Here is a 12,821-nt window from a genome sequence, read left to right as displayed (position 1 = left end):
CCATGATCAATGGTGAAAACCGCGTTAGTCACAGCAGGAGGCTTTTGCTAGAAAGCAGCACGGACGGGATCTCTTGTAATGCTTCCCTGCAATGTCTAGCTGAAAAAAAATTAACTGAGAACTGAGACTCAGGGCTGCTCTGTTTCACTGTGAACAGGCAATTTCTTTATTTTACAAAGAGACTGCCAAACATGTTCTCCAGCAGAGCTGTCTGGGACCCTGGGTGAGCTCAGCTCGGCGTTGCAGCACAGACATATTTTCCATCTGCCTGGCAGGAGCTTCCCAGTGCTGCCTCTCCCCATGCCGCCAAACTAGGTCAGGCTCTCGCTGCCTTCAACACGCCGTGGATCCGGGCACAAAATCACCAGTAACTGCGACTTCCCCAGTCACACCTCGATCTGCCCGGCAGGACTGCTGTATTTTCAAGCATCGTTTCATCCCTGGCCCGTTTCGCACCCATCCCAAAGCCACGGTTCCGCAGCACAGCTGCCATGGGGCAGGTTCGGGATAAGCATAAGGGCTTTTTCTTCTCAACACCATTAGTGTCTGAGGAAACTGCTGTGGCTTCCCAGGCCAATCCAGCAGGCACCCTGGCAAAGCCCACGGGAAGTTTTCATCTGGTTTCATAAGAAACCTGAGGCAGGACCCAGGCACGTGCAACTCCTTGAGCCTTTTGGCTGACTCCAGCCTCACACCCAGGCAGGAAAGGCTCTCCAAGAGAACTGGGTTCCTACAAACCTTATTGAAACAGGCAAAAAGTGAGAATTCACATTCGACTGATCACCAGAGCTGCCCCAGGGGGGAGCAGCTCTCGGAGCCCGTGTCTGGGGGTGTCCCCACCTGCGCTCACCTCAATGCCAGAGGGGCAGGGGGCAGCTCCCCACGGGCACACCAGAGCTCTGCAGCCATATGGCAGCTTTTCCAAAACAGCCCTTATTCCAGTGAAATTTAAGGTGATGATTGCGTGGGTTTGGGGAAGGGGGTTGTTCTCCTGGAGGTTGTTCAATGGCAGGGAACATTGCTGAGCCATCAGGGAGCTGGGGGCCGGGGCGCTGGCCCTGAAGGAGCTCTGCAGGACCATCAGCACAGCAGGAAAACAGCCCTGTGCTTCCTCGGCCAAACATTCCCACCCCTCCCAGGAGCAGCTGAACTGATTACAGCTCACAAAGCGAACTGTATACATACTTCATTTTTACATTATATCCATTCCCACCATGTTCCAAGAGCAAGTGCAGGGGAAAGCTTAAAAAAAACCCCACAACAGCTCCGATAAGGATGAATTCTGGCAGAGTAAGGAATGATACTTCCAGCGTACTCCCAACCTGATAATCTGCACTGATCAGAAAATATTTACTGGCTGGAGAGCAGCAGGGCAGGATCTGGAGGCCTGCCACAGAGCACATGCCTGTCCCAAGCCCCGCGTAGGATCCTGGCCGGGGCAGAGCAGGAACCACGCACCCACAACCGGTACCCACAGGCTGCGGCCAGGAGCACCAGCAATCCACTCTGCGTGGGTGATGATGGCCCCAGGGCTATCGCTGCCCTCCCGGCAGGGTGACGGGTCCCCCATAACCTCCCACGCTGCCAGCCTGGGCACCCGTGGGGCCAGGCTCTGCATCTGGGTCATCTTGCAGCTCCTGTTTAGACTTTCCCCACCACTGCCTTAAAAAGAGTCTGGTCCGTACCAACCCCGGCAGCATCACAGAGCATCCTGCAAAACGGGGAGGGAGGGAAGCGGTGGGCAGGGGGGGAGCGGGGTCAGGAAACTCTCCAACCCCCATTTGTCTCTCTGCACCTCCCCGGGGGCTGTTAGGGAAGCACCATCGATTTTGAGAGTTGTAAGGCATTTGCAAATTCTGGGTTTAATGGGCCGGTACAAGCCGGGATATCAACCCTGCTCAGAGCTGTAACACCATGACTCGCTGCAGCGGAGAAACAAGGGATACGGGATTTACTCTGACTCAACACTTCTGTGTTGGCAGAGCTAAAGCTGAACTCCGGCTTCAGCCACTGCTTCTGGTGTTACTGCCTTACCTTAAGCAATTGCTAGGGGGTTTGTAATTACTTTCCAAGCTTAAAACAAAATCCCAACCCTTTCTGAAGACAGAAGCATTCCCACCCTGCCATCCCTATAGCAAAGTCTCCGTGTTTTGTCTCCCACATCCACCTGAAGCAGCGCTGAGGTACATGCAGTTAGTTTCCTCTCAAAATTCGCATTTGAAAAGCTGCTGCTTCACAACGATGTCCTTTAATTCAAGCCTGGGGTGATCTGCCATTACCTGTTTCTCTAAATTGTTTTAGAAGCGAGTTTCCACCCTTAAGATTTGCTTCCCTTACTAATGCTCCAGGATCAAGTGTCAAAGTTGTTCCCTAGTTTGCGCTGCATTACCCGTCCCCTTACAAATTCTGCTTGTGCGGGCAGCGGCTGCAGCAGAGAGGGGCAGAATCAGTCAGAAATGATCCAGGCAACTCCTGAGCCTTTCATGCCAGACTGCAGGAGAGAGAAAGGGAGAAGCTCGCCAAGCATCAAGAGCTTTCCAGCCATATGTGCATAAAAATTTCTTCCCGTGCCACGTGACAGAGGAAGAGGCGCAGACCCATTACACAATAATAAAAATATGCCTTTGGCAACGTTGAGCCAAAACCTGGAGCTGCTGCAGGAAGCTAGCAATCCGCACAAAAAGGAGTAAAACGTTAACAAAAAAGAAAGACCAAAGTCAACATTGCACACCCCTCAGAAGGACGCTGCGGCGGCAGGACGGGGCTTGGGCTCTGCGCGTGACAGCGATCTGCAGCAAAACATCTGCTTAAAATCGTGTAGGTTTCCAGCGCCTGTCAAGATCTCACTGAAGAGATTAGTCGTGGTGAGTAGATTCACTTTTCTCTTTCTCTTTTCTCCCTCCTCTTAACCTTAACTTCGAAAACTTACCAAATATGGTCTAAATCATTGAGCACTCAGGTTTCCAATGCCTGCACAGGAATCCATAGAGGCAACGTTGCCAGTTAAAAGAAATACTCCAGGAAGGAAATGTTCCTCAGACTTTTGCTGGGAGCACCCACCTCGCACAGCCGAAACCGCAGCCTCTCCCTTCGCTCTGGTACCGATCGGCAGCTTCTGTAACAGGGCTTTAGCTCAGGGCTAGGAAAGGTTTGCCACAGGCATCCCTGGCTGCCTAAAGCTGACATGGTGATGCAGGTTCAGGCACAGAAGATGCATCGCTCTCCTTTATCTTCTTTGACATTGCTTTGTGCAATAGCAGATAACAGATCAAACTCATATCTGGTAGGACTACTTCACTGGCTTATATCAGAAATTAAATACATCCATTTCAGCTGCTGTCACCGGTGGCACACCTTATTTTATCTAAATAAACCCCGTGCGCCCAAGGGCTCCTTGTGCTTCCACCCCGGGGACGCCGCAGGATAACCACCAGAGCTGAGAATTGGGCTCTCTGGGACAATGATTATTTTGAAGACTAATTAAGATGCCTTGAGGTACACTGGGAAATTATGAAGCAGGAAGATGGTTGTTTTGTTTAAGAAAGCCTCGAGTATTGAAAGGAAACAGAGTAGAAAGTCACGGTCATTTGTTGGCTGCTGGGTCCCCTCTCGGGCTATCAGACCATCCTGCTCCTCCCTCCCTCCCTCCGAGCAGCAATTCCCCCCAGACTCTCTCCTCTTCTCTCCCCCACTGTGCTTTTCCTCCCTGTGGGCAGGCACATGCCACCACTGCATGGCGCAGGGTGGCTTCCCTGGCCAAAAATCACCATCCGGCCACCACACATGCCACCAAACCACCCCACGTCTGGCAAACCCTCAGGGATTTTCCCTCTGACAGGATTTCAGCCCAGCTGCCCTGTAAGTAGCAGAAAGTACAACTGATCCTTTGTGCCTGGGACTCGCTCTTACAGGCAAAATCTGTTCTTACAGAAACACCTTTTTAATGCATACAGGTCTGTAGAATTGGTCTGGCTTCGGAACTGTGAAGTGGCTCAGGAAGCTCACCTGCAACAGGGCTGGGATGAGGGTGGTCGCACAGGGGCTTGCAGGAGCCACACGGAGCAGGGATGTTGTGGCAGCCAAAGCTATAGGGGAGACATGGCAAGAGATATGTCCCCCCAAGCTCCTGCCTGTGAGGCCTCTCCAGCAGCAGCAAGCCCATCCCACGCTGCAGCGGCCAGCAGAAACAGGAGCTGCAGGTTGGGAGTGGGGGCTGTAAGGAGCCCCGTGGGGACACAGCTCCTAAGGATGGAGGCTCTCAGGTGACAGAGCGATGCGCTGTAGCTCTGGGGACAAGGAGTGTGCACAGAAAAGTTATTAGAGAGCATGGGTTTGCAGTCCCCTTGCACAGATGCTCCACGTGCTACAGAAGCTCATGGGATGCTCAGGTTTCAGCATGGAGGGGTCGGGTTCAAATCCTGCTGTATGTACAAGCGTCTGCTTCAAACAGGCTGGTTAGGGCAGCTGGGGAGACAGGCAGCCCACCCGCTCCTGGCATTTCTTGATCCTGAGGAAAGCTACACCCTGGTATCCCCTCCCAGGCACCTGCGGCAAGGAGAACCGGGGCACAGGGCAGCCTCTGCCAAGGGCCTGAGCTCCAGGAGGAAGAGAAGGACCCACCAAAGCAACGAGCAATGACAACGAGACATCCTAAACCAGAAAGGGGTGTCAGATAAAGGCCATGGGGCAGACTCAGAATATCCCATTTCAGACACATGGCTGCTTTGAGTCATTCATTACATTTTATTACATAGCTATAAGCGAAGGCCCCTAAACATGCAGCTCATTAGGAAGAGAGAAGCCAGTAAATGCTCAGCTCTGCATGTACCACACTTGCAAATCAGAGATGCTCTGTCCTTATTGCTTTATTTGCCCTGAGGTATTTTCTATAAAGCTGTGCTCCAGCTCTAAGATTCAGGAGTGAACATTTTCCAAAATCATCCCCTCCCTGGTTTGCTTCCTGACACGTATTCCCCAAAATTACCTAGTCAGGATCCACAGCACAGTTTTACGGACTACATTGATCGCAGGGGATGCCCGGGACCCCACAGCAGCAATTTCCATTGATTCAGCTGAAGGACACAGGGAAACATTGCCTCTAAAACCCAGCTGATGGGCACCTGTTGCTCCACCTGTCTGAGCCTCATCCTCCCACCTCAGGGCCCAGACATCTGCAGCACATTTTGAAGCCTCTCTCCTCTCTTGGGGCCCCGAGGCTGGCAGGGGTTTGACCCACCCGTGATGAGAACATGCGGTCTCAGCCAGAGCCTGCCCGGCACCTGGGAGCCCAAGAGGTCTTTCCTCCAAGACCTCTACCTCAGAGTGACTCAGTACTGCCCTGGCCCATCACGAGTTGCACCATCTCCTGAGTCAAGGGCTTGGTTATCTTTGACCAAGCAACCTAGAAAGCACCATTGCTGCTAAATATTTCAGAAGGTGTCATTTCAGAGTGCATCAATGGACGGATGGGATATTTTTAAGCATTGGGAAGAAAAGCATTTCTGCATGCATGAGATCTTGCCCATCACCAACATGCTGTCACCGAGGGAGAGGCACTCCACATGTGAAGGGCTGGAGTACCTCTGCTCTGGCCTGAGCCCTGCACCAACACACTCAATAGCCTCAAGCAAGTCCTAGTGCTGCCATGGGCTTTGCCAGGGAGAAGCCAGGGCACGGCAGCCCTAAGGCCTGGCAGCCATGCCTACGCTGCGGACACCCGAGCTAGCTTGTTTAAACGAAGCTGCTCCACTGTCTTTTCCCCATGCTGAAATCAGTGCCCGATACTGGTGTGCTCTCCCCAGGTGCCGGAGCCAAACATTTGCGTTTCAGTGGCAGGTACAAGCTACAGCCATTGCTGGGCCCCCACGCTCGGTCAGGAATCGCAGGATCTCCTCTCCTCCCTAAGCAGCCCTCCACCACCAGTCAGCTCTCGTAACCCCCGGGGCATGGTGCATGCTCCCACACAACAGTCATTGGCCATGGCCAAAAAGTCTCCAAAACCCTATCAACAAAGCCATTAATTAAAATGTCATTAGAAAAGTAAGACCTCAGCTGAAACCACGCTGCGTGGCCTCCAGTGCCAGGCCTGCCTCCCATACTGCAGAGAGGAAAGATGCTGATCTGTTTCCAATTTGCTTTTTGGAGCTCATCATACGTTCTACATTGAGGAACAATTTTCCTTTTAAGGTGGAACAGCACAAGGCTTGTTTTCTTTCAAAGAGATTTCTTTAAGAGGTTATTTATAGGTCTTCTTGTGAATGCGACTGTGCTTTGCATCCCACACACACTGCTGTGATGTGGGATGAAATGTTCTTGTGGAGCCATTAATTAACACCGACTCGGGAGCTGCGCCAGAGCACGGCTCCAGATAGTCGAATATTCCCCATCTATCCAAGTATCGGTACTACAAACCTCCCAGCTTCGGGGTATTTTGTGTTTGCCACTTTTTATCCCATCAGGTCAATTAGCTTGGCTGTCTGAAGGTAATAGACGTACTTACGATAAGAAACTTTAAGAGAAGGAGCTGCCCTCCTGCCCTGTGCTCCCTCTTGCCCATTTCTTCTCTACATGAAGCAGTCCCAGCTTTTTTCCAGGTTATGCTCCACAATGACATTTTTCCTTGCCACAACTTATTAGTGTCATCCAGCTCCAGACACCTCTCACTTCTCTTCTGCTCCATTTGAGGTGGTTACAGGGAAGCAGGGATGTAGCTTTCTTTAGGATCTCCCCACTCCACAGGCATTTTAACATTTTGTTTCCCTTTCTGTGAACCGAGAAACCTTTATTCAACTGTCCGCATTAATACTGGTTGATGATTTCCGTATCACAAGGCCATTAAACCGACACCTTTCACCAGCAGCAAACAAACTTAGGTATAAGAAAAGCAAAAGAGAGCTGAAGAACAAAATGACTTAGCAGCCGAATCCAGCCCGGAGATCTGTTTTGCATTTCCCACTCCTCTGCATGTTCTTAATTATACATATCGCTGAACTGGGGGGCTCCCACTCAGCATTAATATGTAGCGTATTCCTCGCTGGATTTGGAGCACGTAATATGCATTTCCACCCCCCTTCAGGAGCCGATCCCAGGATGAGAGCGCTAAGGCCAACATGAAATTTATGCCATACTTCAAGCATCTTATTTCCAGTGCAGGAGTTAAACATAACACTACTGGGGAGATGCTAAAGCCTCCCAGTATTTGGCTTAATGCCATGCAATGTTCAGTTTTGGGCCCCTCACTACAAGAAGGACGTTGAGGTGCTGGAGCGTGTCCAGAGAAGGGCAACGAGGCTGGTGAGGGGTCTGGAGAACAAGTCTGATGAGGAGCGGCTGAGGGAACTGGGGTTGTTCAGCCTGGAGAAAAGGAGGCTGAGGGGAGACCTCATCGCTCTCTACAACTCCCTGAAAGGAGGTTGTAGCGAGGTGGGTGTTGGTCTTTTCTCCGAAGTAACAAGCGATAGGACGAGAGGAAATGGCCTCAGGTTGCGCCAGGGGAGGTTTAGATTGGATGTAAGGAAAAATTTCTTTACTGAAAGAGTGGTGAAACATTGGAACAGGCTGCCCAGGGAAGTGGTGGAGTCCCCATCCCTGGAGGTATTTAAAAGACGTGTAGATGAGGCGCTTAGGGACATGGTTTAGTGGGCATGGTGGTGCTGGGTTGACGGTTGGACTCGATGATCTTAGAGGTCTTTTCCAACCTCAATGATTCTATGATTCTATGTAGGACCTTGCCTGGCCAAAAGGCCACTGACAGATTAAAAGGTCTGGGATATCCCAGCTCATCTTCTATTGCACCTGTGTTTAACTACAAATTTGCTTCAGCAGCAAAGCTTGAAGAAATACGTGAAAGGCAGTTTGCTTGCTTTGCAATCCTTGCTTATATTCTGTATTTTGTTAGCAGGACTTAGGGATGTGATAAGAAAGACCATGCAAACGGATGATTCTTGTAAAATATGTAACCCCCTACCATCAGAGAGGTAGCTGTAATAAGGGAAAAGACTAAATTTCATAGGAGTCTTTTCCATCAAATGAGAGTGTGCACCTCTTAGCCCAGGGGTAGGAGTTGTATCAAAGTGATACATGGCTAATTTCTTTAAAAAAATCTTTTGGCTTTAGCTTGATCTCTCCTAATCAAAGAGCTACCGAGCAAACCAGCCACAGATTTGTACAGGGCAGTTTTAGGCTTCGTGCCTCATTTCTCCAAGGGCTACTTCAGCTACAGAAGCTGAAAGAAAAAAATTGGGCCCAGGGTGCCTTTCATCCCCCACCAGCTCCTTTCCACATTCATGCAACTGGAAAAGACCCGACTCCATCAGCATCTCCCACTGGGGAGCACCAGCCCTGCTGGGGATAACCTCCCTCACCAGCAGAGCAAAGGGAGGAAAAAATCCTCAGCCCGGGCACAGGGAGGCCTTCAGTCCTGGGGAGGGGATGGCAGGAGCACCTTTACCCGTGGGTAGTCAGAAACTGATACCGTAGGGGAAATTCTCTTTTTTTTACTGTATCTGTAACCATGTGCAGAACCCAAATTCCACTTTAAACATTTTTAACATTCAGAGTCTCAGGTGGGTCATGCATGAAGATGAGCTCTCATCAATCAGCCTGATTTTGAGCATCTTCTCTAAGCTGCTGATGCATCTGAGCACTATTTCAAGATGCAGTGTAGTTACTCAGGAGTTACACATGGAGCAGAGCTATTTGCAAACAGCTCCACGCACAGACATCCAGAGGGATATTTTACTGTATAATAACTGCTCTGTATCATTAGCAGGTTCATGGAAATAGCTTTATTCCAGAAATTATTTTCTATCACTATCTCCCCATCCAGGAGTGGAGTGAGACAAGCCCAGGAGGCTCAGCCTCCCCCATCAATGAAGGCAGAGCCAGGGATGCTTCAAAAAAGCCCTTGGCGTTTGTTATACTTAAAGCAATGGCTCACTTTACAGAGCCAGGAGACAAACAACGGCCGGGGTTTTAATGGTTATCTCTCTTTCCAGGGTGAATGTTAGTAACAAACATAAAGGCTGAGCTACTGCCCCTGCGGAGAGGCAGGTAGGCATGGCGAGATGTTAGAAAACCACCGGTGGAGGCTGCAGCGGGGCTGGTCATGGCTGCAGCCCCGACACTGAGCCAGAGACTTGGCAGGTGATTTGGCCGCAGGTTGCGTGGTGCCATGCAGGCAAGCTGCGATGAGGAGCGGGACATTCTCAGCTAGCTGAGAGGCTCAGTTCATACTGTTGGGCAAAACCACGGTATACTCAGTCTTTTGGGGGAAAGGAGGCTCAGGGAAGGGTGAAAAGAAGGGAAGTGATAAGGGAGGATGGCAGTCATGGGGTGGGGGCAGGCTGGGGAAGGAGAGCACTAGCTGGTGGGAGAGAGCAGGGACATTTCTGACTCTCCCTACATCTCAGTCCTTCACTGCACAAAGGGAGACCAAACAGCCACAGCCAGATGGACTTCAGAGAAGGGATGGAGCTGCCAGGTACATTAGCATGAGAAAGAAGGAGGGGAACAAAACAAAATAAGGGATGGCCACAGATACATGCTTAGAGAAGAGGAAGATTGGAAAAGAAATATTGCTTAGACCTGGAAAACTCCGTGAGCCAAATCCTTGAATTCACGTCACACCAAAACAAACAGCTCCCCCACCCTGCCAAAAACAGCCTAATTATTTTCATGCAAGTCTCTACAACACACAGCCCCGGTGGAGGGGACACCACCGTACCCACCCATGCTGGCTACTGCACGTATTAGCCAAGTCCCATCACTTTTTTTTCCCACCACCCCACCCCCCCCCACAGGCTGTGCCATGATCTCCGCCGTCCTCCTCCTCTGGACCGTGCCCTGCGTGGCAAACCACATCCTTGGGGGCTTTGCCAAGGGAGCGCTGCAGGAAGGTCCCCAGCTGGCATGCAGCCTGCCGGGACCCCCCGGGCCACCCGGCCCCCCTGGCACGCCTGGGGCTCCAGGGACGGTTGGCAGGATGGGCTTCCCAGGAAAAGATGGCAAGGATGGCAAGGACGGGGATAAAGGCGAGCATGGCGATGAAGGTAAGAGAAAAGCGCTTCTTAACACAGCAAGGGTAAGAGGTAAAAGCAAGAGTGCAATAGCTCAGTTGACAGGAACATATCCCAAATCTGAGCCGCAGGACAGATGACATCTCATGGGAAACTCTTCTAGAAATTTCCACTCTCCCCTCTCCAACATCTCCCACTTGTCAGCTCCTGCCGGGGAGTTCAGACTCACACTATCTACTGATAGCATCTTAATGCTGCATGCAATTCCTATTGGCTTTATTTTGTTGTGAAGTGAGATTTTCCCTGTTTTGACACATGCTCCCTAGACAGGACAAAGTGGTGGTTTCTGACTCCTGCTCTGAAGGGAAACAAAGTCAGGTGAAGAAATTAAATACTTGCTCCCCAGAGCACTCTAGCTGGATAACAAGCACTGCTCTGACCACGGTCAATCTAAATCAAAGCAAACAACGACCTTTCTTTAACCCTGAGGTGTGGCTTTCCTTTAGATCCATCCTCACAGTCAGTAAGCATCAGGACCAGCTATGGTGAGATGGTGATTTCTTTCTCACTAGGTGAGAAAACAGTGATTTCCCGTTGCCACACTGGAGTGCACTCCTGATTCAGCGTCACACTAGCATGCCAAAGCTGCATCTTATTCTCTTCTCCAACCCCCAAAACAGGGAATCTGGAGAACAGGTTTCCACCCACAGCTGCATTAAACCCAGTCTTGCTACAGCAGGTCGAGACACAGGGTATAAATCCCCATGAATTCATCTTATATCAGACGCTACCACAATCACCACTAATCAGCAGTTCCAGCATCACTGTGACAGAGCCCAACTCGCTTCCCATCTCAAGGCAATCCCTGCACCGGGTGTCTTCTGGTTCATGACTAATCCAGCTCCCAGCTAGGCTGGGCTTTTTACTATACCTAGATTTTTTTTTTTTTAAACAACATAGTTTCATGGTAAATATAAAAAAAAAAAAAAAAAGAGAGAGACAGGAGATTAAAAATACTCCGTCTGCTCAAAACTAGGTTCCAAAAGCTTCACAAACCCATCCCACTCCTTTAAAACCCAAGGGATGTCAGATAATTGAACCAGCCTTTTGGTCCTTAAAAGGGACAGACTGTCCTGCTCCTGCGTCCCGTTGTTATCGTGCCAACTACCTACTACTACCTACACGGCTAGTCAGTCCCGATACATGTCCAGCCCCAGGTGATATTTCATCAGGATTCTCACCAGCAAGCTTTTCCTCCTAAATGAAAATATACTGCTGCAATGATACAACCCCTTTCCACTTACCATATCATCTCTTCCACTAATAAATTTAAAAGGTTATTTGTCTTCTAGGTCCACAAGGCAGAACAGGAAACCCTGGCAAGCCAGGACCGAAGGGGAAAGCAGGAGCTATTGGCAAGGCAGGCCCACGAGGGCCAAAGGGTTTAAAGGGTAATCCTGGAAAAAATGGGGCACCGGGAAAGAAAGGGCCCAAAGGGAACAAGGGCGAGACCGGGATGCCAGGACCCTGCACCTGCAATGCCAACAAAGCCAAATCTGCCTTCTCCGTGGCAGTCTCAAAGAGCTACCCAAGGGAAAGGCTGCCCATCAAATTTGACAGGATCCTGATGAACGAGGGAGGACATTACAATGCTTCCAGTGGGAAGTTTATATGCAGCATCCCAGGTATTTACTACTTCACTTATGATATCACTTTGGCCAACAAACATTTGGCCATCGGCTTGGTCCACAATGGGCAGTACCGGATCAAGACTTTTGATGCCAACACTGGAAACCATGACGTTGCCTCTGGATCAACCATCCTTTCTCTGAAGCAGGAGGACGAGGTATGGCTGCAGATCTTTTACTCAGAACAAAACGGGCTCTTTTATGATCCCTACTGGACAGACAGCTTATTTACTGGTTTCCTGATATATCCTGACCAAGATTACCTCAATGAAATATAGGATGAGAAACTAGCCTGTGGGAAAAAATAGGAAATGCACAAGACCTCAGTCCAGCAAAGTGTAGCCTGTACATGGACATGGTGTGGGATTATCATACCATTCCACATTTTTGGCGCTAACAGCCTGTATTGGCTATTTAGATATTTACTTGATGTCATCAAATAGTCCACAGGGTAGCAGGACTAGTAGGACTCACCTTTAAGCAGCCTCACAAATCTCTAAATCTTGAAGCCACCCATTATGTTTTCCATGATGATTCCAACATGCCATGGACATGTAACTCAAATACTGGTGCAGAATGCTTTGGTTATTATATTATTATTATAAAGCATGGAAACTAACAACCATTTCCTGAAAGCCGAGCTCAGAAGTGCCATTGATGCTGGAGATTGTACCACTGCGCCTCCGCCCTCTACACCCCATAATAGTAATAATCCTTGTTAATAGAGCTACACTTTACCAGCTACTTAAGAGTTGGGAAGTTGTCAGCTAAAGTTATAAAAGTAAGAGCAGCTCTCAGCCCACCAAAGCAGCACTAATAAGCAAAGGCATCCAGTCTAAATAGGAAATGACACAGAAGAGGGATCTCGTTTTTAAGGTTAAAGGTAAAACTCCTTGTACGACACCAGCTGTTGCACCGAGGACCACTGGCGTTTCTCAGATTTCAGCCTCGATATACCAGCGCTGGAGTCCTGCATCTGGTTTCAGACAAGCATTGGTAAGCAGTGCCCAGAGCCTAAACCGGGCTGTGCAAGCCAAATACCTGTGGCCTCTGAGCCACAGTGGAGGATGAACTTTACAGATAAGACTCAACTGTCAAAGACAGCATGAACCTTTTC

At 49.9% G+C, this 12,821-nt stretch overlaps 1 protein-coding gene across 1 annotated transcript; it reads left to right on the top strand.

Annotated features, from left to right (window-relative positions):
• Positions 1–2,608: 2,608 nt before the first annotated feature.
• C1QTNF2 (C1q and TNF related 2) lies at positions 2,609–12,175 on the top strand. The gene is made up of 3 exons (XM_076350280.1): positions 2,609–2,864; positions 9,801–10,049; positions 11,369–12,175. The coding sequence occupies exons 2-3, from the start codon at positions 9,809–9,811 to the stop codon at positions 11,980–11,982; spliced, it is 855 nt and encodes a 284-aa protein (XP_076206395.1). The 5' UTR covers positions 2,609–2,864; positions 9,801–9,808; the 3' UTR covers positions 11,983–12,175.
• Positions 12,176–12,821: the final 646 nt, after the last annotated feature.

This window comes from Aptenodytes patagonicus, chromosome 12 (assembly GCF_965638725.1).
Source record: "Aptenodytes patagonicus chromosome 12, bAptPat1.pri.cur, whole genome shotgun sequence".
Classification (NCBI taxonomy): Eukaryota; Metazoa; Chordata; class Aves; order Sphenisciformes; family Spheniscidae; genus Aptenodytes; species Aptenodytes patagonicus.
The sequence above is the reverse complement of the archived record's forward strand: the minus strand, read 5'-3'. Positions and strand labels throughout refer to the sequence as shown.